At 43.4% G+C, this 27,862-nt stretch overlaps 1 protein-coding gene across 1 annotated transcript; it reads right to left on the bottom strand.

Annotated features, from left to right (window-relative positions):
- Positions 1-1,241: 1,241 nt before the first annotated feature.
- LOC106605244 (sorting nexin-9) lies at positions 1,242-26,584 on the bottom strand. The gene is made up of 12 exons (XM_045710497.2): positions 25,781-26,584; positions 23,103-23,177; positions 19,931-20,033; positions 19,384-19,522; positions 19,058-19,142; positions 14,803-14,938; positions 14,564-14,681; positions 7,073-7,150; positions 6,760-6,836; positions 5,547-5,636; positions 4,845-4,959; positions 1,242-1,475 (listed from the first exon to the last, which is right to left on the bottom strand). The coding sequence occupies exons 6-12, from the start codon at positions 14,926-14,928 to the stop codon at positions 1,291-1,293; spliced, it is 789 nt and encodes a 262-aa protein (XP_045566453.1). The 5' UTR covers positions 14,929-14,938; positions 19,058-19,142; positions 19,384-19,522; positions 19,931-20,033; positions 23,103-23,177; positions 25,781-26,584; the 3' UTR covers positions 1,242-1,290.
- Positions 26,585-27,862: the final 1,278 nt, after the last annotated feature.

Genomic DNA, 27,862 nt, shown 5'->3' on the forward strand with positions numbered 1-27,862 from the left:
TCTCTGTCTCGCCTCTCTAATCCACAATAAGAATAATATGACACTTATTCAGAAATATCAATACTACATATATCTATATTATAAATAAAGAGATAGGTCAACATTAAAGGGTTAGGAAACTAAACTGAACAGGTTGTTCTGCACTGTAACATTGAAATATAACACCGTTATCTCTAGCTCGTCCTGTAGTTTAAAGGCACAGGGTGACACAGTCTTCCATCTAGATCATTGAGACACCAGTCCATCCCAGTATGTCCATAGAAGAGGAGTTTAAGGTTGTTGGTCCACGAAGCAGAGAGGAGCAGAGAAATGTGTGTGTGCATGTGTTTCCCGTCACAGTGTGGTAAACTGGCCCAGGGCTTGCTTCAGCTTCTCAGCAATCTGGTCAATGAGAAGAAAACTACATTAACCAGCATGCAACATGAGATGACAACTACATTAACCAGCATGCAACATGAGATGACAACTACATTAACCAGCATGCAACAGGAGACGATTACTACATTAACCAGCATGCAACTATTACTCTGTTTAGAGCTGTAAGATACTGCATACAGCATTTTGCTGTCTTTCAAGCCATATTGTCTTTCAAAACATATTGTCTTTCAAACCATATTGTCTTACAAAACATATTGTCTTACAAAACATATTGTCTCTCAAATCATAAAACTTTCAAACCAAATTGTCTTTCAAAACAAACTGTCTTTCAAAACAAATTGTCTTTCAAAACAAATTGTCTTTCAAAACAAATCGTCTTTCCAAACAAATTAATTCAAAACAAATTGTATTTCAAACCATATTGTCTTTCAAAACAAACTGTCTTTCAAAACAAATTGTCTTTTAAAACAAATTGTCTTTCAAACCATATTGTCTTTCAAAACATGATTGGTTCCTGATGTTTTGAAAGATAATAACCCCCTGTCCCTCTCTCTCTCTCTGTCCCTCTCTTCTCTATATGCACCTCCATACCTTCAGGCTCTGATCAGGCCCTACACCCAAACAAGGGCACTGCGTTCATCCACCACTGGCCTGCTGGCCCCCCTACCTCTGAGGAAGCACAGTTCCCGCTCAGCCCAGTCAAAACTGTTCGCTGCTCTGGCACCCCAATGGTGGAACAAGCTCCCTCACGACGCCAGGACAGCGGAGTCAATCACCACCTTCCGGAGACACCTGAAACCCCACCTCTTTAAGGAATACCTAGGATAGGATAAAGTAATCCTTCTAACCCCCCCCCCCCTCCCCCTTAAAAGATTTAGATGCACTATTGTAAAGTGGTTGTTCCACTGGATATCATAAGGTGAATGCACCATTTTGTAAGTCGCTCTGGATAAGAGCGTCTGCTAAATGACTTAAATGTAATGTAATGTAATGTTCTCTTCTTACCATTTCATAGAACCTGATCTGTTCTTCCAGGTAGAGCTGCATAACTCTGTTGTAGTCATAGATACGGTTGCTATGGAAGTGGTTCATCTCAGCTGAATGGAAACACAGGTGGAAGGTAAAGAGGTTGCGTTTAGTATTTATTAGGTTCCCCCAATTAGCTGCTGCAGAGGCTACACTCCCTGGGGTCCAAACAGGAAACAACATTATAAAATACATAATATATATTAAAATACAGCACTACATTGACATTACAATTTAGCCATTCAGCACACTCTCACTTCCAGAGCAATCCATAGCTAGTGCATTCATCTTCAGATAGCCAGGCGGGACAACAACACATCACAGTCGAACACCAACCACGTATCACATACATGATACAATGCAAAATACAATACAAAATCCATCAAAATGTCTGTGTGTCTCTTCACAGTCCCCGTCGTGCCGTAAGGTGTTCTTTTATCTGGTTTATGAGTCTGGTTTTATTGTTAGCTTGAGTTACCTGGGTTACCAGAGAGTTCCATTTAGTCATGGCTCTATTTAATACTGTGCGTTTCCCAGCCTCTGTTCTGGACCTGGGGACTGTGAAGAGACCTCTGGTTGCATGTCTTGTGTTGTACCGATGATTCTCTGCTTGAACAGACCAGACCAAAAAATAAAGAAATAAAACATTTACATAAGTATTCAGAAAGTATTCAGAACCTTTACTCAGTACTTTCTTGACGCACATTTGGCAGCGATTACAGCCTCGAGTCTTCTTGGGTATGACGCTACAAGCTTGGCACACCGGTATTTGGGGAGTTTCTCCAATTTTTCTCTGGAGATCCTCTGACGCTCTGACAGCTATTTACAGGTCTCTCCAGAGATGTTCAATCGGGTTCAAGTATGGGCTCTGGTTGGGCCACTCAAGGATATTCAAAGACTTGTTCCGAAGCCACTCCTGCATTGTCTTGGCTGTGTGCTTAGGGTCATTGTCCTGTTGGAAGGTGAACCTCCGCCCCAGTCTGAGGTCCTGAGAGCTCTGGAGCAGGTTTTTATCAAGGATCTCTCTGTACATTTCTCCGTTCATCTTTCCCTCGATCCTGACTATTCTCCCAGTCCCTGAAAAACATCCCCACAGCATGATGCTGCCACCACTATGCTTCACCGTAAGGATGGTGCCAGGTTTCCTCCAGACGTGACGCTTGGCATTCAGGCGAAGGAGATCAATCTTGGTTTCATCAGACCACAGAATCTTGTTTCTCATGGTCTGAGAGTCCTTTAGGTGCCTTTTGGCAAACTTTAAGCATGCTGTCATGTGCCTTTTACTCAGGAGTGGCTTCCGTCTGGCCATAAAGGTCTGATTGGTGGAGTGCTGCAGAGATGGTTGTCCTTCTGGAATGTTCTCCCATCTCCACAGAGGAACTCTGGAACTGTCAGAGTGACCATCAGGTTCTTGTTCACCTCCCTGACCAAGGCCCTTCTCACCCGATTGCTCAGTTTGGCCAGGTGGCCAGCTCTAGGAAGAGTCTTGGTGGTTCCTAACTTCTTCCATTTAAGAATTATTGAGGCCACTGTGTTGTTGGAGACCTTCAATGCTGCAGAAATGTTCTGGTACCCTTCCCCAGATCTGTGCCTTGACACAATCTTGTCTTGGAGCTCTATGGACAATTCCTTCGACCTCATGGCTTGGTTTTTGCTCTGACATGCACTGTCAACTGTGGGACCTTATATAGACAGGTGTGTGCCTTTACAAATCATGTCCAATCAATTGAATTATCCGCAGGTGGACTCCAATCAAGAGGTAGAAACATCTCAAGGATGATCAATGGAAACAGGATGCACCTGAGCTCAATTTTGAGTCTCATAGCAAAGGGTCTGAATTTTTTTTTATACATTTGCAAAAAATTCTATAAACCTGTTTGCGCTCTGTCATTATGGGGTATTGTACGTAGATTGATGAGGAAAATGTTTTATTTAATCCATTTTAGAATAAAGCTGTAATGTAACAAAATGTGGAAAAAGTCAACGGGTCTGAATACTTTCTGAATGCACTGTATATGCTTTGCCCATGATAGTTTTCTATCTAGGGTGACACCCAGCAGTTTATTCTCTTCCGCTTGCTCAATTGCCACATTATTCAATAATAGATCCAGATGAGGTTAAACCTATTGTTAGTTACCCATTCTAGAACTGACTGGAGCTCTATGTTAAACCTATTGTTAGTTACCCATTCTAGAACTGACTGGAGCTCTATGTTAAAGCTATTGTTAGTTACCCATTCTAGAACTGACTGGAGCTCTATGTTAAAGCTATTGTTAGTTACCCATTCTAGAACTGACTGGAGCTCTATGTTAAAGCTATTGTTAGTTACCCATTCTAGAACTGACTGGAGCTCTATGTTGAGGGTGTCAGTTATTTATTTTACTGTTGCAGCTGGTGCTATACTTTTGAGTCGTCAGCATACATGGACACACCAGGCATTATTCAAGGTCAGTGGAAGGTCATTAGTAAAACACAGAAAACAATAATGGCCCTAGCCGGCTGCCCTGCGGTACACCCAACTCAACCTGGATTTGCATTAGAGAGGCTTCCATTAAAGAAAACCCTCTGTGTTCTATTGGATAGGTAACTATCCATCCAGGATATGGCAGAAGACGTTAATCCACAACACCTATGTTTTTTTCCCGCAATATGTTATGATCAATGACATCAAAAGCTGCAAAACCTATTGTATGATCGCTTATATACTATTTTACGACACGTCTTCGGAACTTTGGTTTTCCTAGATATGGCTATTACATTCTGATCACTACATCCTATGGATGTGGATACTGCTTTAGAGCAGATTTCTGCAACATTAGTAAAGATGTGATCAATACATGTGGATTATTTAGTTCCTGTTCTGTTTGTAACTACCTTGGTAGGTTGACTGATAACCTGAACTAAGTTGCAGACACTGGTTACAGTTTGAAGCTTTTTCTTGAGTGAACAGTTGGATGAGAACCAGTCAATATTTAGGTCATCCAGAAAATATACCTCTCTGTTGATATCACATACATTATCAAGCATTTCACACATATTATCCAGATACTGATTGTTAGCACTTGGTGGTCTATAGCAGCTTCTCATAAGAATGGGCTTTACGTGAGGCAGGTGAACCTGCAGCCATATTACTTCAACAGCATTTGACATGCATTTACACACAACACAGGTGAACAGGTGCACAGGTGAACAGGTGAACAGGTGCACAGGTGCCGGGACAGGTGCACAGGTGCAGGGCACAGGTGCGGGACAGGTCCACAGGTGTACAGGTGAACAGGTCCACAGGTGTACAGGTGCACAGGTGAACAGGTGAACAGGTGCACAGGTGTACAAGTGAACAGGTGAACAGGTGCACAGGTGAACAGGTCCACAGGTGAACAGGTCCACAGGTGTACAGGTGCACAGGTGAACAGGTGCACAGGTCCACAGGTGTGCGTTACCTTGTAGTGAGTAGGACATGATGCTGGTACGTTTGATCATGGTCACTTTGTCCTGTGTGGTGATCTTCCCTGCTGCCACCATCTTATCCCCTTCCCTCACCTTCTCTATAGCCGCCTACAGCCACACACACACACACACACACACACACACACACACACACACACACACACACACACACACACACACACACACACACACACACACACACACACACACACACACACACACAGTTGATTTAGCTTGATCAGTGTACCGGGAGAGTGGCGTTTGTACTTTTAGGATTATTTCATTGGTTCTACTGTTACGGACCAGCTAAATCAAGTACAGCTCAATAAACTACTTTTTTGACCCAGTTGTGATCTGATGTGTACCCCAAATTAAAGGAAAGGGAAAGGGGGGATACCCTAGTCAGTTGTAAAACAGAATGCAATCAACTGAAATGTGTCTTCTGCATTTAACCAAATTGTATCAGGTTTCAGGGTATACAATACCTAATAATACTTGACAGTAGTAGAGTAGTATCTGCTGTGTACCTTGTGTACTCCTATAGTATCAGGTTTCAGGGTATACAATACCTAATAATACTTGACAGTAGTAGAGTAGTATCTGCTGTGTACCTTGTGTCCTCCTATAGTATCAGGTTTCAGGGTATACAATACCTAATAATACTTGACAGTAGTAGAGTAGTATCTGCTGTGTACCTTGTGTACTCCTATAGTATCAGGGAAGCAGCCTAGCAGCCCATTGTATTCGTTGTTGGTTTCCATCAGGAAATGAAGGTCTTTTCTCGGCTGGAAGAAATATACATCACAACTGTTTATAATCAATCAGGGTCTGTAGTTTGAACTTCAGAGAGGATGAGAGAGTGGGAGAGAAGGAGAGAGAAATAGAGGGATGAATAGATAGATAGATAGAGAGAGAGAGAACAGGAAAGCCTCAAGGACAGGAACAACCATAACATACATACATATCATTGTGTTTACTTGATATTTTTATTTATTTATTTCACCTTTATTTAACCAGGTAGGCAAGTTGAGAACAAGTTCTCATTTACAATTGCGACCTGGCCAAGATAAAGCAAAGCAGTTCGACACATACAACAACACAGAGTTACACATGGAGTAAAACAACATACAATCAATGATACAGTAGACAAAAATAAGACTATATACAATGTGAGCAAATGAGGTGAGATAAGGGAGGTAAAGGCAAAAAAGGCCATGGTGGCAAAGTAAATAAAGTATAGCAAGTAAGACACTGGAATGGTAGATTTATAATTTGAAGAAAGTTCAAAGTTAAAATATAAATAATATGGTGCAAAGGAGCAAAATAATAAATAAAATAAATAAATACAGTAGGGAAAGAGGTAGTAGTTAGGGCTAAATTATAGATGGGCTATGTACAGGTGCAGTGATCTGGGAGCTGCTCTGATAGCTGGTGCTTAAAGCTAGTGAGGGAGATAAGTGTTTCCAGTTTCCGAGATTTTTGTAGTTCGTTCCAGTCATTGGCAGCAGAGAACTGGAAGGAGAGACGACCAAAGGAGGAGTTGGCTTTAGGGGTGACCAGAGAGATATACCTGCTGGAGCGCGTGCTACAGGTGGGTGCTGCTATGGTGACCAGTGAGCGGAGATAAGGGGGGACTTTACCTAGCAGGGTCTTGTAGATGACCTGGAGCCAAGGTGTTTGGCGACGATTATGAAGCGAAGGCCAGCCAACGAGAGCGTACAGGACGCAGTGGTGGGTAGTATATGGGGCTTTGGTGACAAAACGGATGGCACTGATAGCTACCTACACGAATATCATTGTGTTTACTTGATAGCTACCTACACAAATAGCTAGCTAGAACAAAGTGTTAATAAGATAAAAATTCATTAAAAAGATTTAAAAGCAAAACAAATAATGTTTGCATGTTACCTGCTCGGCTACGATCTGTGCGATCTCCTCGTATGTTTTCCCTGCAGCTGTGAGAGCATCTGTGAGCGTGGCCTCTCCTACACGCACGCATGCACACACACGCACGCACGCACGCACACACACACACACACACACACACACACACACACACACACACACACACACACACACACACACACACACACACACACACACACACACACACACACACACACACACACAAACGTGACAAAGACCCATTGATCATAGTGTACAGTCCTATGGCAGAAGCCAGTACCACATAGCATAAAGCATCATGGGAGTCGGTCAGTACCTGTATATCCACTGGTGTTGAAGACAGATGACAGGTTCTGAAAGGCCTTTCCAATGTTCTGGTACTCCTTAGGTAGAGCTGAACGCATCCCCCCCCCCCCCCACACACACACACACACACACACACACACACACACACACACGCACACGCCTAGTTTAACGCAGTATGACTTGGAGGGAGTTGTAGTTTTAAGGTCCAATGCAGCCATTTTTGTATCAATATCAAATAATTTCTGGGTAACAATTAAGTACCTTACTGTAAAAGATATCCTTTAAATTGGGCAAAAAAATGTCTCAAACAAGAATTTTGCTAGGACTGTCTGGGAGTGGTCTGAGTGGGTAGGGGAAAACTGAAAACCATCTGTGATTGGCAGAGAGGTTTGGAACACTCTTTGCTATTGGTCTATTAACCAATGTACCATATGGTGATGTCACAATGGAAAGCCCAAACTCCCGCCCATGCAAACCTGCTGTTTAGAAGGACCTGTGTACAGTAGATTAGGATTGTATTTTCTACCAGTAACTATCAGGAAATAACACTAATCCCATTTTTTCATACTTTTACAGTGTTCGTTTCATCAGCTGTTGTACAATATGTAATGCTTATTTAGGCCAGTTTGGTTCTGGTTCGATTATTAAAAGATAATCACATATGCATTATGTGGGTTGAACGCTGTGACAACACAGAAATAACAATTAATAACAGCCCCATGATGGTAGTGACTGCCCATTACTGCTTATCACTTATTAACTACAATTTATTAACATTACTTTACTTTAATAAAATATTTCAGTTTGTTCTGTATATTACATTTGTTTTCTTTGATGACTTTATTATTTCATTCCAAGTCATCATCTAACCTGTAAAGAGCTGCTGCCTGTGCTGTCAGACAACATCCCTATTTTAATAAACTGTTTAAAAAAAGGATCTGCCCCTTGTTTTCCATTTGCCCCTAAAATGACATACCCAAATCTAACTGCCTGTAGTTCAGGCCCAGAAGCAAGGATATGCTGATTCTTGGTACCATTTGAAAGCAAACACATTGAAGTTTGTGGAAATGTGAAAGGAATGTAGGAGAATATAACACATTAGATCTGGTAAAAGATAATTAAAATGATAAAAAATAAAAAATATTTTATATATTTTTTTGTACCATCACCTTTGAAATGCAAGAGAAAGGCCATATTGTATTATTCCAGCCCAGGTGCAATCTAGATTTTGGCCACTAGATGGCAGCAGTGTATGCGCAATGTTTTAGACTGATCCAATGAGCCATTGTATTTCTGTTCAAAGTTTTGTTACAAGACTGCCCAAATGTGCCTAATTTGTTTATTAATAACTTTTCATGTTCAAAATTGTGCACTCTCCTCAAACAATAGCATGGTATTCTTTCACTGTAATAGCTACTGTAAATTGGACAGTGCAGTTAGATTAACAAGAATTTAAGCTTTCTGACAATATCAGATATGTCTATGTCTTGGGAAATGTTCTTGTTACTTACAACCTCATGCTAATCGCATTAGCCTATGTTAGCTCAACCGTCCCGTGGACGGGACACCGATCCAGAAGAAGTTTTAAACTAAATAATTATTTAAACAAGCATTTCGCTACACCCGCAATACCATCTGTATGTGACCAATAAAATGTGATTTTATTTGAAATATTATTAAGCAACTGGTTCCACATAATTATATATTTTTGTTTATTCAACTTTTCAGTGTTCAAAGTCAATCTCTGCCCTGTTAAAAGTAAACTCAAGAAAAACTATTTTATTGATCATAGTAATTAAAGAGTAACATTAAAACAGGTTTATATTCCCCACAAACATTAGACAACTATACAGAAAAACCTCAAATTGCTTAAATAATGAAATCAAATGAATGATGAGAGAATAGTCAGATTAACTGATAATTGGCACGGAGATTGGAATGCCATGAACCAAGAGGTTGTGAGTTCAAATCCCAGGTGAGAACATGTTTGAATAATAATTACTGTATTACATGCATAATGTAATCATGTATGTGAACGTTTGTCAAATATGCCAGTTGAAAGCATTGCATGTTAAAAGCAATGTGTGCGTGTGTGTGTAACCAGCTGCACAACCTTCTTTAGTCAAGAGGCCCAAATTATAATTTATAATTAAATGAACATTTGAGACAAGTTGAGCAAACACATGATTTTAAATTGACAGAATTGTTGCCAAAGTTTTCTCAAGTTGGAGCTAAGTTTGAGCAAATTATTATTAAGTAACACCTGGACTGAAAAGTTCAGTCAACTAAAACAAGGCTGTGGAACCAGTTACTTGATAATAATTAGTTGAAACAACTAGATTTGTGGATTTTTTTTTTCATAGTAAATAAGGCATATTTTTATAACTGCTGAATTCCAACTATCAGTCACTTAGATGATTCTCTATCCTATCCCTCTCGATCGCACGTTTTCTGTCTCTTCTCTCCCTCTAGGTGTCTGCCCCACACAGACAGGACAAGTAGGTGTGCAATGGATTACGGTCATTGTAGTTAATTACCAAGTTTTCTGCGCTAAACTACATAGAATATTTGCCTTTTGGAAACTACAACTCCCTACTACATTGCACAGTTTGGGCTCTATCTGATTTATTTCTTGAGAAACTGCACATTGAGCTTACAGAAGAAAAAAAAAATAATGAAATGGAATTCAAATAACTGAACCGACAACCTGTTATGGCTAGGGGTTCCACTAGCGGAACGTTTCCACAACATCCGGTGAAATGGCGGAGCGCGAAATTCCAAAAACATTATTAGAAATATTTACCTTTCATACATTCACAAGTGCAATATACCAAATTAAAGCTTAAGTTCTTGTTAATCTAGCCACCGTGTCAGATTTAAAAAAAGGCTTTACAGCGAAAGCAAACCATGCGATTATCTGAGGACAGCACCCCATCAAACAAACACATGACAATTATATTTCAACCCGCCAGGCGTGACACAAAACTCAGAAATAACGATATTGTAACGGCTGTCTTCAGAAATGGACCAAGGCGCAGCAGGTATGTGAATACTCATATTTAATTTCAAATAAGGAGTAAAGCATCCACTTAACAAAACAATAAAGGTGACAACAGCTACAGTTCTGCAGGCTAGAAACGCAGTGCAAAAACAACCACCCACAACCCCAAAGAAAAACACACACACCTATATAGGACTTCCAATCAAAGGCAACTCAACACACCTGCCTTCAATTGGAAGTCCCAATCAACAACACAATCATTCACATACAAAAACTGCCACGTCCTGACCCCAAAACTAATACAATAGCTCCATCTGCTGGTCAGGACGTGACAGATATAATTCATGCCTTACCTTTGAAGATCTTCTTCTGTTGGCACTACAATATGTCCCATAAACATCACAAATGGTCCTTTTGTTCGATTAATTCCGTCGTTTTATCTCCAAAATGTCCATTTATTTGGCGCATTTGATTCAGAAAAACACCGGTTCCAGCTCGCCCAACATGATGTAACGCCCTGGCCATAGAGAGGGGTTTTTTGTTCTTTATTTTGGTTAGGCCAGGGTGTTACATTGGGTGGGCGTTCTATGTTCATTTCTCTATGTTGGCTGGTTTCTTTGGTTTGGCCGTGTGTGGCTCCCAATCAGGCACAGCTGTAGTTCGTTGTTGCTGATTGGGAGTCACACATAAGTAGCCTGTTTTTCCTTTGGGTTTTGTGGGTGATTGTATTCTGTTAGTGTGTTTTCCTGACAGAACTGTTTCTGGTCGTTTTTGTTTTGTTTTTGTATTGTGTTCGTTCAGTCTATTAAAATTCTAATGATGAACACATCCTCCGCTGCACCTTGGTCTAATTCTGACGACGGCCGTTACAGAATCACCCACCAACAACGGACCAAGCAGCGGAGGAAGGAGAAGCACCAGGAGAGGGGCAATATGGACTATCGGGAGTCGTGGACCTGGGAGGAGATCAGAGCCGGAGTGGGCCCATGGAAGAAGGCAAAGGAGGACAGGGAATATTACAGTGGAACGCGTTCAAACCGGAGAGGCAGCCCCAATATTTTTTTGGGGGGGGGCACATGGACAGATCGGCGGAGCCGAGGATGGAACCAGAGCCAGTCGCGGTAAAATTGGAGGGGAGCGAAGCAGAGACTGTTAAGGAGTTGATGGATAAATTGGAGGAGAAGAATATGAGAGAGCAATTGTGTTGGTGTATTAGGCACGGCATTCGCCCTGCAGAGCGTGTCCTAGAAATAATGTCACCTGAGTTAGTACTTCATACTTGTCCTGAGGTGCGTGCTAGCCGTCTGGTAAAGACAGTACCAGGTCCACGCACCAGGCCTCCAGTGCGTCAGCCCAGTCCTACTCGTCCTATTCCTGCTCCTCGCACTAGCTCTGAGGTGCGTGTATCCGAACTGGCACTTCCAATACCAGCACCACGCATCAGGCTTCCAGTGCGGCAGCCCAGTCCAACTCAGCCTGTTCCCGCTCCCCGCACTAACCCTGAGGTGCGTGTCCCCGAACTGGAACTTCCAGTACCAGCACCACGCATCGTGTAAACTTGGCTTTCAAAGACCTTAGAAAGGCAGGGTAGAATAGATATAGGTCTGTAACAGATTACCGACAATTTTGAATCTCACCGTACCTTCTCCGCTATGCAATCTGGTTTCAGAGCTGGTCATTGGGTGCACCTCAGCCACGCTCAAGGTCCTAAACGATATCAGAACCGCCATCGATAAGAGACATTACTGTGCAGCCGTATTCATCGACCTGGCCAAGGCTTTCGACTCTGTCAATCACAAAATTCTTATTGGCAGACTCAACAGCCTTGGTTTCTCAAATTATTTCCTCGCCTGGTTCACCAATTACTTCTCCGATAGAGCTCAGTATGTCAAATCGAAGGGCCTGTTGTCCGGACCTCTGCCAGTCTCTATGGGGTTGCCACAGGGTTCAATTCTCGGGCCGACTCTCTTCTCCCTATACATCAATGATATCAATCTTGCTGCTGGTGACTCTCTGATCCACCTCTATGCAGACGACAACATTCTGTATACCTCTGGCCCTTCTTTGGACACTGTGTTAACTAACCTGCAGATGAGCTTCAATGCCATACAACTCTCCTTCCGTGGCCTCCAACTGCTCTTAAATGCAAGCAAAACTAAATGCATGCTCTTCAACCGATCGCTGCCAGCACCTGCCCGCCCGTCCAACTAGCATCACTACTCTGGATGGTTCTGACTTAGAATATGTGGACAACTACAAATACCTAGGTGTCTGGTTAGACTGTAAACTCTCCTTCCAGACTCACATTAAACATCTCCAATCCAAAATTAAATCTAGAATCGGCTTCCTATTTCGCAACAAAGCATCCTTCACTCATGCTACCAAACATACCCTCGTAAAACTGACCATCCTACCGATCCTTGACTTCGGCGATGTCATTTACAAAATAGCCTCCAACACTCTACTCAAAAAATTGGATGCAGTCTATCACAGTGCCATCCGTTTTGTCACCAAAGCCCCATATACTACCCACCACTGTGACCTGTATGCTCTCATTGGCTGGCCCTCGCTTCATACTCGTCGCCAAACCCACTGGCTCCAGGTCATCTACAAGTCTCTGCAAGGGAAAGCCCCGCCTTATCACAGCTCACTGGTCACCATAGCAGCACCTACCCGTAGCACGCGCTCCAGCAGGTATATCTCACTGGTCACCCCCAAAGCCAATTCTTCCTTTGGCCGCCTCTCCTTCCAGTTCTCTGCTGCCAATGACTGGAACGAACTGCAAAAATCTCTAAAGCTGGAGACTCTTATCTCCCTCACTAGCTTTAAGCACCAGCTGTCAGAGCAGCTCACAGATCACTGCACCTGTACATAGCTCATCTGTAAATAGCCCATCCAATCTACCTCATCCCCATACTGTCTTTATTTATTTATCTTGCTCCTTTGCACCCCAGTATCTCTACTTGCACATTCATCTTCTGCACATCTACCATTCCAGTGTTTAATTGCTTTATTGTAATTACTTCGCCACCACGGCCTATTTATTGCCTTACCTCCCTTATCTTACCCATCTATATTTTAGCCCAAACTACTACCTCTTCCCCTACTTTATTTATTTATTTAATTTATTTTGCTCCTTTGCACCATATTATTTATATTTTAACTTTGAACTTTCTTCAAATAACAAATCTACCATTCCAGTGTTTTACTTGCTATACTTTATTTACTTTGCCACCATGGCCTTTTTTGCCTTTACCTCCCTTATCTCACATCATTTGCTCACATTGTATATAGTCTTATTTCTTTCTACTGTATTCTTTCTACCTGGTGGTTACTAGTCCAACACTCTAACCACCAGGCTACCTGCTGGTTACTAGTCCAACGCTCTAACCACTAGGCTACCTGCTGGTTACTAGTCCAACGCTCTAACCACTAGGCTACCTGCTGGTTACTAGTCCAACACTCTAACCACCAGGCTACCTGCTGGTTACTAGTCCAACGCTCTAACCACTAGGCTACCTGCTGGTTACTAGTCCAACGCTCTAACCACTAGGCTACCTGCTGGTTACTAGTCCAACACTCTAACCACTAGGCTACCTGCTGGTTACTAGTCCAACGCTCTAACCACTAGGCTACCTGCTGGTTACTAGTCCAACGCTCTAACCACTAGGCTACCTGCTGGTTACTAGTCCAACACTCTAACCACCAGGCTACCCTGCCACCCCATTCTGATAGAAGTGTAAAGATAATAATAGTGATTTACCTCCACCTGCAGAGCTGGAGTCCTGAACCAACTCTTGTGTGTCATTCATATATTGTGGCCAGTAGATGGCAGTGATATAGTTTGAAGCCATTTGTAAACCACAGGCAACCATATTTAAAGAAGAAGACAATGCTCTGATTATTGGCTTATCGCTCCCAACCCATAGGAATCCCCAATCCAGTTGACTACTTGGTGGAAGCACTCAATGGCCATGTTAAAACTGGTTATATCCATCTAGAGTCCTTTAGCTAACTCTATTCACAGAGCTCACTAGATGGCTATGCTACAACAGGCTTCAAAAACATTCACATTTTCTACAGCTCAGAGCTATAAAAAGGTGAGATTATTGTCTAGATGCTTTTTATAGTGGAGATCAGGTTTATAAATTGCCTGGCTGGGCTGATGAGACAGTGGATTGTACAGTCAGATGGAACACAGTAAATAGGCATTTTAACCTCATAGATTTAGCTGGTGGTAAATTGTGGAATAGACACCGGCTGGAATGCGGTTTAAACCAATCAGCATTCAGGATTAGACCCACCCATTGTGTAACATGTATTATTTCTTTGTTGTGATTGGTTGAGATTTGTTGTTATGTACATTGTATTTCTCCTGTTTTTTTTTGTGTGAAACTTGTACAAGAGACATCCGTCTCAATGGGACTACCCTGTCTAAAATAAAGGTTAAATAAAGTCACGAAAAAAACTCTGGCGACGGTTGCCATGGAAGCCACTAACCTGTGACCTGTTTGTCAGGCAGCGAGGCGATGGGTATGGCAGAACCAAACTTTTCCAACAGGCGCTCAAACAGCCAATCAAAATGCTTATACCTATGATTGACAGGTCTGTTGGTCGTCTACAGGAAAACAACAAAAGGAGGAGAGTCAAAGAAGAGTGTGTGTGCGTTTGTGTGTGTGTGTGTGTGTGTGTGTGTGTGTGTGTGTGTGTGTGTGTGTGTGTGTGTGTGTGATACTCACATTGGGTGTGACCTGGTACTCTATGTAACTCTTCAGGCCGTACATCTTAGAGCCTTTTTTAGGATCAGCCACGACACAGTCAAGAGGAGACTGGGGATACAGCCACACTGGTCCCACATCTCCCATCTACACACACCTACACACACACACACACACACACACACACACACACACACACACACAGGGAGAGAGAGAGAGAGAGAGAGAGAGGGTGTGAGAGAGACAGATAAACAATTACTACATTGCTATTACCACCTATTATCACCTATTACCACCCTGTATGTAATGTTAAATGTAATGTATTGTAATTTAATGTAATGTAATGTATTGTAATTTAATGTAATGTATTGTAATTTAATGTAATGTAATGTATTGTAATTTAATGTAATGTATTGTAATTTAATGTAATGTAATGTAATGTTGCTAAGCAGTTGCTAGGGACTCTTTTGGAAGAAGCTAGCTAACTAACGAAGAACAACAAAGAATATCTAGTTAACAGAAGAAAAGAAAGAGAAAATCAGGACAGAAGAAAAAGGATATCAAAGTGAAACAGTTCTCTAAAGACACAGGAGACAATAATACAAGAAACAACACTTCTGTAGCTTGTCAACTATGTGTCTGTCTATCCCTGTTCTCTCCTCTCTGCACAAGCCATACAAACGCTTCACACCGCGTGGCCGCTGCCACTCCAACCTGGTGGTCCCAGCGCGCACGACCCACATGGAGTTCCAGGTCTCCGGCAGCCTCTGGAACTGCCGGTCTGCAGCCAACAAGGCTGAGTTCATCTCAGCCTATGCTACCCTCCAGTCCCTAGACTTCCTGGCGCTGACGGAAACATGGATTACCACAGATAACACTGCTACTCCTACTGCTCTCTCTTCGTCTGCCCACGTGTTCTCGCATACCCCTAGAGCATCGAGCCAGCGGGGTGGTGGCACTGGAATCCTCATCTCTCCCAAGTGGACATTCTCTCTTTCTCCCCTGACCCATCTGTCTATCTCCTCATTTGAATTCCATGCTGTCACAGTTAGCAGCCCTTTCAAGCTTAACATCCTTATCATTTATCGCCCTCCAGGTTCCCTTGGAGAGTTCATCAATGAGCTTGACGCCTTGATAAGTTCCTTTCCTGAGGATGGCTCACCTCTCACAGTTCTGGGTGACTTTAACCTCCCCACGTCTACCTTTGACTCATTCCTCTCTGCCTCCTTCTTTCCACTCCTCTCCTCTTTTGACCTCACCCTCTCACCTTCCCCCCCTACTCACAAGGCAGGCAATACGCTTGACCTCATCTTTACTAGATGCTGTTCTTCCACTAATCTCATTGCAACTCCCCTCCAAATCTCCGACCACTACCTTGTATCCTTTTCCCTCTTGCTCTCATCCAACACTTCTCACTCTGCCCCTACTCGGATGGTATTGCGCCGTCCCAACCTTCGCTCTCTCTCTCCCGCTACTCTCTCCTCTTCCATCCTATCATCTCTTCCCTCTGCTCAAACCTTCTCCAACCTATCTCCTGATTCTGCCTCCTCAACCCTCCTCTCCTCCCTTTCTGCATCCTTTGATTTTCTCTGTCCCCTATCCTCCAGGCCGGCTCGGTCCTCCCCTCCTGCTCCGTGGCTCGACGACTCACTACGAGCTCACAGAACAGGGCTCCGGGCAGCCGAGCGGAAATGGAGGAAAACTCGCCTCCCTGCGGACCTGGCATCCTTTCACTCACTCCTCTCTACATTCTCCTCTTCTGTCTCTGCTGCTAAAGCCACTTTCTACCACTCTAAATTCCAAGCATCTGCCTCTAACCCTAGGAAGCTCTTTGCTACCTTCTCCTCCCTCCTGAATCCTCCTCCCCCTCCCCCCCCTCCTCCCTCACTGCGGATGACTTCGTCAACCATTTTGAAAAGAAGGTTGACGATATCCGATCCTCGTTTGCTAAGTCAAACGACACCGCTGGTCCTGCTCACACTGCCCTACCCTGTGCTTTGACCTCTTTTTCCCCTCTCTCTCCAGATGAAATCTCGCGTCTTGTGACGGCCGGCCGCCCAACAACCTGCCCACTTGACCCTATCCCCTCCTCTCTTCTCCAGACCATTTCCGGAGATCTTCTCCCCTTCCTCACCTCGCTCATCAACTCATCCTTGACCGCTGGCTACGTCCCTTCCGTCTTCAAGAGAGCGAGAGTTGCACCCCTTCTGAAAAAACCTACACTCGATCCCTCCGATGTCAACAACTACAGACCAGTATCCCTTCTTTCTTTTCTCTCCAAAACTCTTGAACGTGCCGTCCTTGGCCAGCTCTCCTGCTATCTCTCTCAGAATGACCTTCTTGATCCTAATCAGTCAGGTTTCAAGACTGGGCATTCAACTGAGACTGCTCTTCTCTGTGTCACGGAGGCTCTCCGCACTGCTAAAGCTAACTCTCTCTCCTCTGCTCTCATACTTCTAGACCTATCTGCTGCCTTTGATACTGTGAACCATCAGATCCTCCTCTCCACCCTCTCCGAGTTGGGCATCTCCGGCGCGGCCCACGATTGGATTGCGTCCTACCTGACAGGTCGCTCCTACCAGGTGGCGTGGCGAGAATCTGTCTCCGCACCATGCGCTCTCACCACTGGTGTCCCCCAGGGCTCTGTTCTAGGCCCTCTCCTATTCTCGCTATACACCAAGTCACTTGGCTCTGTCATATCCTCACATGGTCTCTCCTATCATTGCTATGCAGACAACACACAATTAATCTTCTCCTTTCCCCCTTCTGATAACCAGGCGGCGAATCGCATCTCTGCATGTCTGTCAGACATATCAGTGTGGATGACGGATCACCAGCTCAAGCTGAACCTCGGCAAGACGGAGCTGCTCTTCCTCCCGGGGAAGGACTGCCCGTTCCATGATCTCGCCATCACGGTTGACAACTCCCTTGTGTCCTCCTCCCAGAGTGCTAAGAACCTTGGCGTGATCCTGGACAACACCCTGTCGTTCTCCACTAACATCAAGGCGGTGACCCGATCCTGTAGGTTCATGCTCCACAACATTCGCAGAGTACGACCCTGCCTCACACAGGAAGCGGCGCAGGTCCTAATCCAGGCACTTGTCATCTCCCGTCTGGATTACTGCAACTCGCTGTTGGCTGGGCTCCCTGCCTGTGCCATTAAACCCCTACAACTCATCCAGAACGCCGCAGCCCGTCTGGTGTTCAACCTTCTCAAGTTCTCTCACGTCACCCCGCTCCTCCGCTCTCTCCACTGGCTTCCAGTTGAAGCTCGCATCCGCTACAAGACCATGGTGATTGCCTACGGAGCTGTGAAGGGAACGGCACCTCCATACCTTCAGGCTCTGATCAGGCCCTACACCCAAACAAGGGCACTGCGTTCATCCACCACTGGCCTGCTGGCCCCCCTACCTCTGAGGAAGCACAGTTCCCGCTCAGCCCAGTCAAAACTGTTCGCTGCTCTGGCACCCCAATGGTGGAACAAGCTCCCTCATGACGCCAGGACAGCGGAGTCAATCACCACCTTCCGGAGACACCTGAAACCCCACCTCTTTAAGGAATACCTAGGATAGGATAAAGTAATCCTTCTAACCCCCCCCCCCAGCCCTTAAAATATTTAGATGCACTATTGTAAAGTGGTTGTTCCACTGGATATCATAAGGTGAATGCACCATTTTGTAAGTCGCTCTGGATAAGAGCGTCTGCTAAATGACTTAAATGTAATGTAAATGTAATGTATTGTAATGTAATGTAATGTATTCTAATGTAATGTAATGTAATGTAATGTAATGTATTGTAATGTATTGTAATGTGGTGTATTGTACTGTATTGTAATGTATTGTATTGTAATGTATTGTAATGTGGTGTATTGTACTGTATTGTAATGTATTGTAATGTATTGTATTGTAATGTATTGTAATGTGGTGTATTGTACTGTAATGTAATGTATTGTACTGTATTCTATTGTAATGTAATGTATTGTACTGTATTGTATTGTGGTGTATTGTACTGTATTGTATTGTGGTGTAATGTATTGTACTGTATTGTATTGTGGTGTATTGTATTGTGGTGTAATGTATTGTACTGTATTGTATTGTATTGTACTGTGTTGTATTGTGATGTATTGTACTGTATTGTATTGTGGTGTATTGTATTGTAATGTATTGTACTGTATTGTATTGTGGTGTATGGTATTGTAATGTATTGTAATGTATTGTATGGTAATGTACTGTAATTTATTGTAATGTAATATACATGTGTAGAATAGATAACTCACATAGATGGCCAGTCTGTCTTTGCCTTTCGGTGGTAGTTTAGCCAGTAGGTACACCTCTGGGTTGGGAGTCTTAGAGAAGGCAAACCTAGTGGTGGTGGAAGAATATGGACCTAAATCACTGTCAAAATATTGTGACCTGGATCACCTGGGTCAATGTGAAATGTAACAACATTTATCAAAATGTGTGTGTGTGTGTGTCTTACCTGTTGAGGGATTTTTGCATGTGTGTGTGTGTGTGTGTGTGTGTGTGTGTGTGTGTGTGTTTGTGTGTTTGTGTGGGTTTCTGTGTGAGTGTGTGTGTGTGTTTCTGTGTGTGTGTGTCTTACTTGTTGAGGGATATCTTCATGTGTGTGTGTGTGTTACATCCTGTCGCCTCTCCTTCCTCCTCCCCTGTGGCGTCACCATAACCCCCTGTTGATCTGGCATCATCCCACTCTTCATCCCACTCACCATCATCATCCTCACCTACACTCACACACACGTATTATAAAAAAATATAACAAATAAATGCAACATGACAAATACAATAAGAATCACAAACATCCACAAACATATTCCGTGTGTTTGTGTGTGTCTGTCTGTTTGTTTGTGTGTGTGTTTCTGTGTGTGTGTGTGTGTGTGTGTGTGTGTTTCTGTGTGTGTGTGTGCGTGTGTGTGTGTGTGCGTGTGTGTGTGTGTGCCTGTGTGTGTGCCTGTGTGTGTGTGCGTGTGTGTGTGTGTGTGTGTGTGTGTGTGTGTGTGTGTGTGTGTGTGTGTGTGTGAGCCTGTGTGCGTGTGTGTGTGTTTCTGTGTGTGTGTGCCTATGTGTGTGTGTGTTTCTGTGTGTGTGTGTGTGCCTGTGTGTGTGTGTGTGTGCGTGTGTGTGTGTGTTACCTGCATTATGTTGGGTCTGTGTGTATCCCTGGGTGTCCCACCCATCGGTTGTGTCGTTGGTGTAAGCTCCTCCCACAGACCAAGAGTCGCCGCCGTTAGCAACCTGTAAACAACAGCAGCAGCACTGAACTCTAGACATTATACTCACATACCTGTTTCAGCCTGTCTCTGAGTGTTTCAGCCTGTCTCTGTGTGTTTCAGCCTGTCTCTGTGTGTTTCATCCTGTCTCTGTGTGTTTCAGCCTGTCTCTGAGTGTTTCAGCCTGTCTCTGTGTGTTTCAGCCTGTCTCTGTGTGTTTCATCCTGTCTCTGTGTGTTTCAGCCTGTCTCTGTGTGTTTCATCCTGTCTCTGTGTGTTTCAGCCTGTCTCTGTGTGTTTCAGCCTGACTCTGTGTGTTTCAGCCTGTCTCTGTGTGTCACATCCTGTCTCTGTGTGTTTCAGCCTGTCTCTGTGTGTTTCATCCTGTCTCTGTGTGTTTCAGCCTGTCTCTGTGTGTTTCAGCCTGTCTCTGTGTGTTTCAGCCTGTCTCTGAGTTTCATCCTGTCTCTGTGTGTTTCAGCCTGTCTCTGTGTGTTTCAGCCTGTCTCTGAGTTTCATCCGGTCTCTGTGTGTTTCAGCCTGTCTCTGTGTGTTTCATCCTGTCTCTGTGTGTTTCAGCCTGTCTCTGTGTGTTTCATCCTGTCTCTGTGTGTTTCAGCCTGTCTCTGTGTGTTTCAGCCTGTCTCTGTGTGTTTCATCCTGTCTCTGTGTGTTTCAGCCTGTCTCTGTGTGTTTCAGCCTGTCTCTGTGTGTTTCATCCTGTCTCTGTGTGTTTCAGCCTGTCTCTGTGTGTTTCATCCTGTCTCTGTGTGTTTCAGCCTGTCTCTGTGTGTTTCAGCCTGTCTCTGAGTTTCATCCTGTCTCTGTGTGTTTCAGCCTGTCTCTGTGTGTTTCAGCCTGTCTCTGAGTTTCATCCTGTCTCTGTGTGTTTCAGCCTGTCTCTGTGTGTTTCAGCCTGTCTCTGTGTGTTTCATCCTGTCTCTGTGTGTTTCAGCCTGTCTCTGTGTGTTTCAGCCTGTCTCTGTGTGTTTCATCCTGTCTCTGTGTGTTTCATCCTGTCTCTGTGTGTTTCAGCCTGTCTCTGTGTGTTTCAGCCTGTCTCTGTGTGTTTCATCCTGTCTCTGTGTGTTTCAGCCTGTCTCTGTGTGTTTCAGCCTGTCTCTGTGTGTTTCAGCCTGTCTCTGTGTGTTTCATCCTGTCTCTGTGTGTTTCAGCCTGTCTCTGAGTGTTTCAGCCTGTCTCTGTTTTGAAGGATAATATCTGTTTCAGCCTGTCTCTGAGTGTTTCAGCCTGTTTCTGTTTGAAGGATAATATCTGTTTCAGCCTGTCTCTGAGTGTTTCAGCCTGTCTCTGTGTGTTTCAGCCCGTCGCTGTTTTGAAGGATAAGTGGTTTCATGATTTTGTTCTAACCCTCGCAATCTTAATGGTCAAAGTGTGTGTGTGTGGTGGATTCTGTCCCGCTCTACACAGCTTTAATTGCTCAAGCGAGCAGTTTTAATGGCTGAACAGAGCAGATACCTGGATGTGTGTGTGTGTCTTAATGATTAAAGCGTGGACAGACCTGGCCTTGGGCCTACAAAGAGATGCTCCAACACCATGGTAACAACTATTTTCCCCTTCCTGTCTGAATATAACGGTCTCTTAGAACATTGATTGGCCACAGTAATGATGTCTCTCTCTGTCAGTTCCTGTGACAGTAATGATGTCTCTCTCTGTCAGTTACTGTGACAGTAATGATGTCTCTCTCTGTCAGTTCCTGTGACAGTAATGATGTCTCTCTCTGTCAGTTACTGTGACAGTAATGATGTCTCTTTCTGTCAGTTACTGTGACAGTAATGATGTCTCTCTCTGTCAGTGCCTGTGACAGTAATGACGTCGAGAGAGAGAGAGAGAGAGAAATGGAGAGAGAGAGAGAGATTGATTTAGACAGAAAGACAGACTATCTTTATGTTGTCATGACTCCTATTTTCATGTTGTCACGACAACCATCTTTATGTTGTCATGACCACTATTTTTTATGTTGTCATGACTACTATCTTTATGTTGTCACGACTACAACCTTTTATGTTGCCCATGACCACTATTTTTATGTTGTCATGACTACTATCTTTATGTTGTCACGACTACAACCTTTTATGTTGCCATGACCACTATTTTTATGTTGTCATGACTACTATCTTTATGTTGTCTGCAGGATGAAAGCCATTCCTGCTGTTAATAAAGGGATCACAGTAAAGAAACTTTGCGAAGAGACACTGTATTTTCAACAGTGCAGGTCATTTAGGTTATTTTGGCGTCTGGATCTCCAAACATTATAGAGTTCAACTTTAGTGTCGCGGTGCTTCTCCACTGCGATGTGTCACAATCGACAACAAAAAACAAGGTGTGATGATGGGGACTTACTGAGACCTCTCTACAACTGTATGACTGAGGAATGCCACATGCTGGCACACACACACACACACACACACATATACACACACAACACACACACACACGCACAAACACACACACATACATAGTGAACATGTGGAAGTCATCTGATGTTGGAATTTCAGTGTACTTCCTGAATTCACTAGAACTGTAATGGTAGTAACCCTGTTAACCGTAGTGCAGCGGTACTGATACCTAGTGGAATACAGCAGAATGAACCTGTCACAGCAGCCTGCTGATTGGTGCTGTTATGGAATGTCATCCACAATGAACCTGTCACAGCAGCCCGCTGATTGGTGCTGTTATGGAATGTCATCCACAATGAACCTGTCACAGCAGCCTGCTGATTGGTGCTGTTATGGAATGTCATCCACAATGAACCTGTCACAGCAGCCTGCTGATTGGTGCTGTTATGGAATGTCATCCACAATGAACCTGTCACAGCAGCCTGCTGATTGGTGCTGTTATGGAATGTCATCCACAATGAACCTGTCACAGCAGCCTGCTGATTGGTGCTGTTATGGAATGTCATCCACAATGAACCTGTCACAGCAGCCTGCTGATTGGTGCTGTTATGGAATGTCATCCACAATGAACCTGTCACAGCAGCCTGCTGATTGGTGCTGTTATGGAATGTCATCCACAATGAACCTGTCACAGCAGCCTGCTGATTGGTGCTGTTATGGTCTCCGTCTCTTACCTGTAAGTAGTCTTCCGGAACCAGCCCACTTTCTCCTCTGGAATTCTGAGCCTCTATCCACCCTCCACCAACATTCTACAAAGAGAGAGGAAGCGAGAGGGAGAAAGAGGGAGAGAGAAGGAGAGAGAAGGAGGGAGAACAAAAACAGGTCACAGCTCCCACAGTTCTGTCACACGCTGGGTATAAACATAGTCAACAGTAGGCTTCGAGGGGACTCCTACGGTAGGTACACATATAGCTCATCTCTAGGCAGTAGTACTGTAGACTACTTTATCACTGACCTCAACCCAGAGTCTCACAGAGCGTTTACAGTCAGCAAACTGACACCCCTATCAGACCACAACAATATCACAGTCTACTTGAACAGAGCAATGCTCAATCATGAGGCATGAAAGCCAAAGGAGCTGAATAATATTAGAAATGCTATAGATGGAAGGAAAGTAGCGTGGAAACCTACCAAAAAACCATTAGGCAACAACAAATTCAATCCCTTCTAGACAATTTCCTGGACAAAACTTTCCACTGTAATAGTGAAGGTGTAAACTTGGCAGTAGAAAACCTAAACAGTATATTTGACCTCTCAGCTTCCCTATAAAATCGCCAAAAATTCGAACAGAAAACCGAAGAAAATGAACAACAATGACAAATGGTTTGATGAAGAATAAAAAACCTAAGAAAGAAATAGAGAAACCTGTCCAACAGAAAACCTGAGTCTACGCCTTCACTATGGTGAATCACTAAAACAATACAGAAAACCTGAGCCTACGCCTTCACTATGGTGAATCACTAAAACAATACAGAAAACCTGAGCCTACGCCTTCACTATGGTGAATCACTAAAACAATACAGAAAACCTGAGCCTACGCCTTCACTATGGTGAATCACTAAAACAATACAGAAAACCTGAGTCTACGCCTTCACTATGGTGAATCACTAAAACAATACAGAAAACCTGAGCCTACGCCTTCACTATGGTGAATCACTAAAACAATACAGAAAACCTGAGTCTACGCCTTCACTATGGTGAATCACTAAAACAATACAGAAAACCTGAGCCTACGCCTTCACTATGGTGAATCACTAAAACAATACAGAAAACCTGAGTCTACGCCTTCACTATGGTGAATCACTAAAACAATACAGAAAACCTGAGTCTACGCCTTCACTATGGTGAATCACTAAAACAATACAGAAAACCTGAGCCTACGCCTTCACTATGGTGAATCACTAAAACAATACAGAAAACCTGAGCCTATGCCTTCACTATGGTGAATCACTAAAACAATACAGAAAACCTGAGCCTACGCCTTCACTATGGTGAATCACTAAAACAATACAGAAAACCTGAGCCTACGCCTTCACTATGGTGAATCACTAAAACAATACAGAAAACCTGAGTCTACGCCTTCACTATGGTGAATCACTAAAACAATACAGAAAACCTGAGCCTACGCCTTCACTATGGTGAATCACTAAAACAATACAGAAAACCTGAGCCTACGCCTTCACTATGGTGAATCACTAAAACAATACAGAAAACCTGAGTCTACGCCTTCACTATGGTGAATCACTAAAACAATACAGAAAACCTGAGCCTACGCCTTCACTATGGTGAATCACTAAAACAATACAGAAAACCTGAGCCTACGCCTTCACTATGGTGAATCACTAAAACAATACAGAAAACCTGAGCCTACGCCTTCACTATGGTGAATCACTAAAACAATACAGAAAACCTGAGCCTACGCCTTCACTATGGTGAATCACTAAAACAATACAGAAAACCTGAGTCTACGCCTTCACTATGGTGAATCACTAAAACAATACAGAAAACCTGAGCCTACGCCTTCACTATGGTGAATCACTAAAACAATACAGAAAACCTGAGCCTACGCCTTCACTATGGTGAATCACTAAAACAATACAGAAAACCTGAGCCTACGCCTTCACTATGGTGAATCACTAAAACAATACAGAAAACCTGAGCCTATGCCTTCACTATGGTGAATCACTAAAACAATACAGAAATACTCTTCAGGTGACTACGGCCAGACAGTCAGACCCTGTGTTTACCTGGTTGAGGACGGTGACGGTCTCCCCTTCTCTGACTGTCAACTCGTTGTTTCCTGGTTCAGCGCTGAAGTCATATATCACCTGGGCCTGAAACAGAAAACACACACAGACAGGATGGATCCCAGTGACCTCCAGACCTCTGTAAATGGTAGGACATAGATGACCCCCTCCCCCCCACACACACACACACACACACACACACTGTACATCCTGTCTGAGCGTGGTTAGCCCTGAGGGAACTAACTCTCACAGTAGAGAATAAACAGTCAGCAACATTGTCTTTCTCTCCTTTACCCTTCTTCTCTTTCCACCAGCATCAGTTCACTAGACACATGCAGATGGACTCGCATGTAAATACTTCTAAGTGTTGTTTAATCTGTCTATTAACATGGCATTCAATCCATACCTTGTATGACATTGGTTCATTCATAGCTTGTTATATTTTTACAGTTTCTAAAAGTTATTACTGCAATCTACACTACATGGACCGTAGCAAATTGTTTCCCCTCAAATAACTCATATTCTATTCACCATGACAATACATTTAAATGATTTTCTATCATTTGAAAAAGCGCATCATGATCATGCTGAAGAAACTGTCCTACCTGCATTGCCATCGTTGCAGCGTTGATAATAGTTATCCGCGCAAAGACGTCTCGGTGAAAAACAGCCCTCACTCGAGTACTTAACAAAGCAGGCAAGAGGAGGCTTCTCCCAGCTCCAAACGCGCCACTCTGGCGTCTCTTCTCTTACACATATGTTACAACGTTGATATTAAGCAGCAATATTCTGAGACGACAGACCCGTAGTTTTCCCACAACCGAATAGTTTGTTAGTTACTTTGTATCCCCGAACGTAAAGAGAGACAGAACGAGAGCAAAGGTGGGAAAAGGGGAGAGGAGGGTACCCGGAAAGAGCCGCTCTACCTCCAGGAAGGATATTAGAACTAGTTTATCGGAATGTGGATACAGTCGGGACAGTTCAGTTCTTTTTCCGATAGCTACTGCTCTGTCACGGGTTTTTGCTGAGTTAATACACTGAGTGTTCAAAGATCAGGAACTCTCAACTTATAGGACAAAGTAAGAAATATGGAAACAACTTGGGACAAGCGACAGAGGAAATGTTAGCCTAAATTAATTGATGCAACTAAACTCTCTGCAAATGTTGCGTAACACTGTTTAGAGTTATAGGCGATATTAGACCAACATAGGCAATCACGGGTTCTGATGAGACGTTTAAAATGCTATAACATAATACTATAAACTAACGACCATGCTTAATATGTGGATATTCTCCATCAGCCTTGTGGCAGTAACACAACCACCTTTAGCCAACAGGCAGCCTAGCCTACTGTATTAGGTTGTGTGCACAGGCAACCTAGCCTACTGTATTAGGTGCGCTCCCGGTCACGCGCTGGCTTCATGTATGGAAATATCCACTGTCCACTCATTGAAAGTGCTGTTTCTCCCTAATGTTTCAGAGTAAAAGCCTGAAACAATGCCTAAAGACTGGCCACATGTTGTGGAAGGCATAGAGATCGTGAACTGCGTCATAAGTCTTTGTATGGTGGATAGGCTTTCAATGAAATAACAGGCTTTTCAAAATAAAGGCACTTCTTGGATGGATTTTCCTCAGGTTTTTGTCTGCCATATCAGTTATGTTATACTCACTGACATTATTTTAACAGTTTAGAGTGTTTTCTCTCCAAGTGGTCAGGTATTCTGCTACTGTGTACTCTCTGTTTAGGGCCAAATATCATTCCAGCTCGTTTTTCTGTTGTTAATTCTTTCCAATGTGTGAAGTAATTATCTTTTTGTTTTCTCATGATTTGGTTGGGTCGAATTGTGTTGCTGTCCTGGGTCTCCATGGGACCTGTTTGTGTTTGTGAACAAAGCCCCAGTGTCACAAGGGTCATATTGAGTGGACCAAAACGCAGCGGGTAAAGTACTCATCTTCTTAATTTTATCAAAGAAAACACTTAATAAAAATAAACAAACGACAAAAACAGTCCAGTAAGGTGCATAGACTATACTAGAAACAACCACCCACAAACACAAGTGAAAACAAACACAACTAAATATGGCCTCCAATTAGAGACAACAACAACCAGCTGCCTCTAATTGGAGTTCATTGCCAAAACTCACATAGAAATAGAAAAGCTAGAATAAACATAGAAATAGGAAAACTAGAACCTAAACCCACAATACCCAAACACACAAAACAAACACCCCCCTGCCACGCCCTGACCAACTATAATGACAAATAACCCCTTTTACTGGTCAGGACGTGACACCCAGGACCAGCTTGCTTAGGGGAACTCTTCTCTAAGTTTAATCACACTGTAGGTGATGGCTTTGTTATGGAAGGTTTGGGAATCGCTTCCTTTTAGGTGGTTATAGAATTGAATGTCTCTTTTCTGGATTTTGATAATTAGCGGCTATCATCCGAATTCTCCTCTGCATGCATTTTTTGGTGTTTTACGTTGTACACAGAAGATGTTTTGGCAGAATTCTGCATGCAGTCTCAATTTGGTGTTTGTCCCATTTTGTGAATTCTTGGTTGGTGAGTGGACCCCAGACCTCACAACCATAAAGGGCAATGGGTTCCATAACTGATTTAAGTATTTGCAGCCAGATTCAAATTAGTATGATGATTTTTATGTTCCTTTTGATGACGTGGAACGCCCT

Source organism: Salmo salar, chromosome 01, assembly GCF_965601325.2.
Source record: "Salmo salar chromosome 01, fSalSal1, whole genome shotgun sequence".
Taxonomy (NCBI): Eukaryota; Metazoa; Chordata; class Actinopteri; order Salmoniformes; family Salmonidae; genus Salmo; species Salmo salar.

What these genes read in the sequence shown, in the direction of transcription:
- LOC106605244 (XM_045710497.2), bottom strand. Translation starts at nt 14,928, where the DNA reads ATGGGAGATGTGGGACCAGTGTGGCTGTATCCCCAGTCTCCTCTTGAC. An exon ending in GCCTGACAAACAGGTCACAG is followed by an intron (nt 7,151 to 14,563) that starts GTTAGTGGCTTC and finishes GGATGCGTTCAG; the next exon opens with CTCTACCTAAGGAGTACCAG. An exon ending in ATACTATAGGAGTACACAAG is followed by an intron (nt 4,960 to 5,546) that starts GTACACAGCAGA and finishes GTGTGGCTGTAG; the next exon opens with GCGGCTATAGAGAAGGTGAG.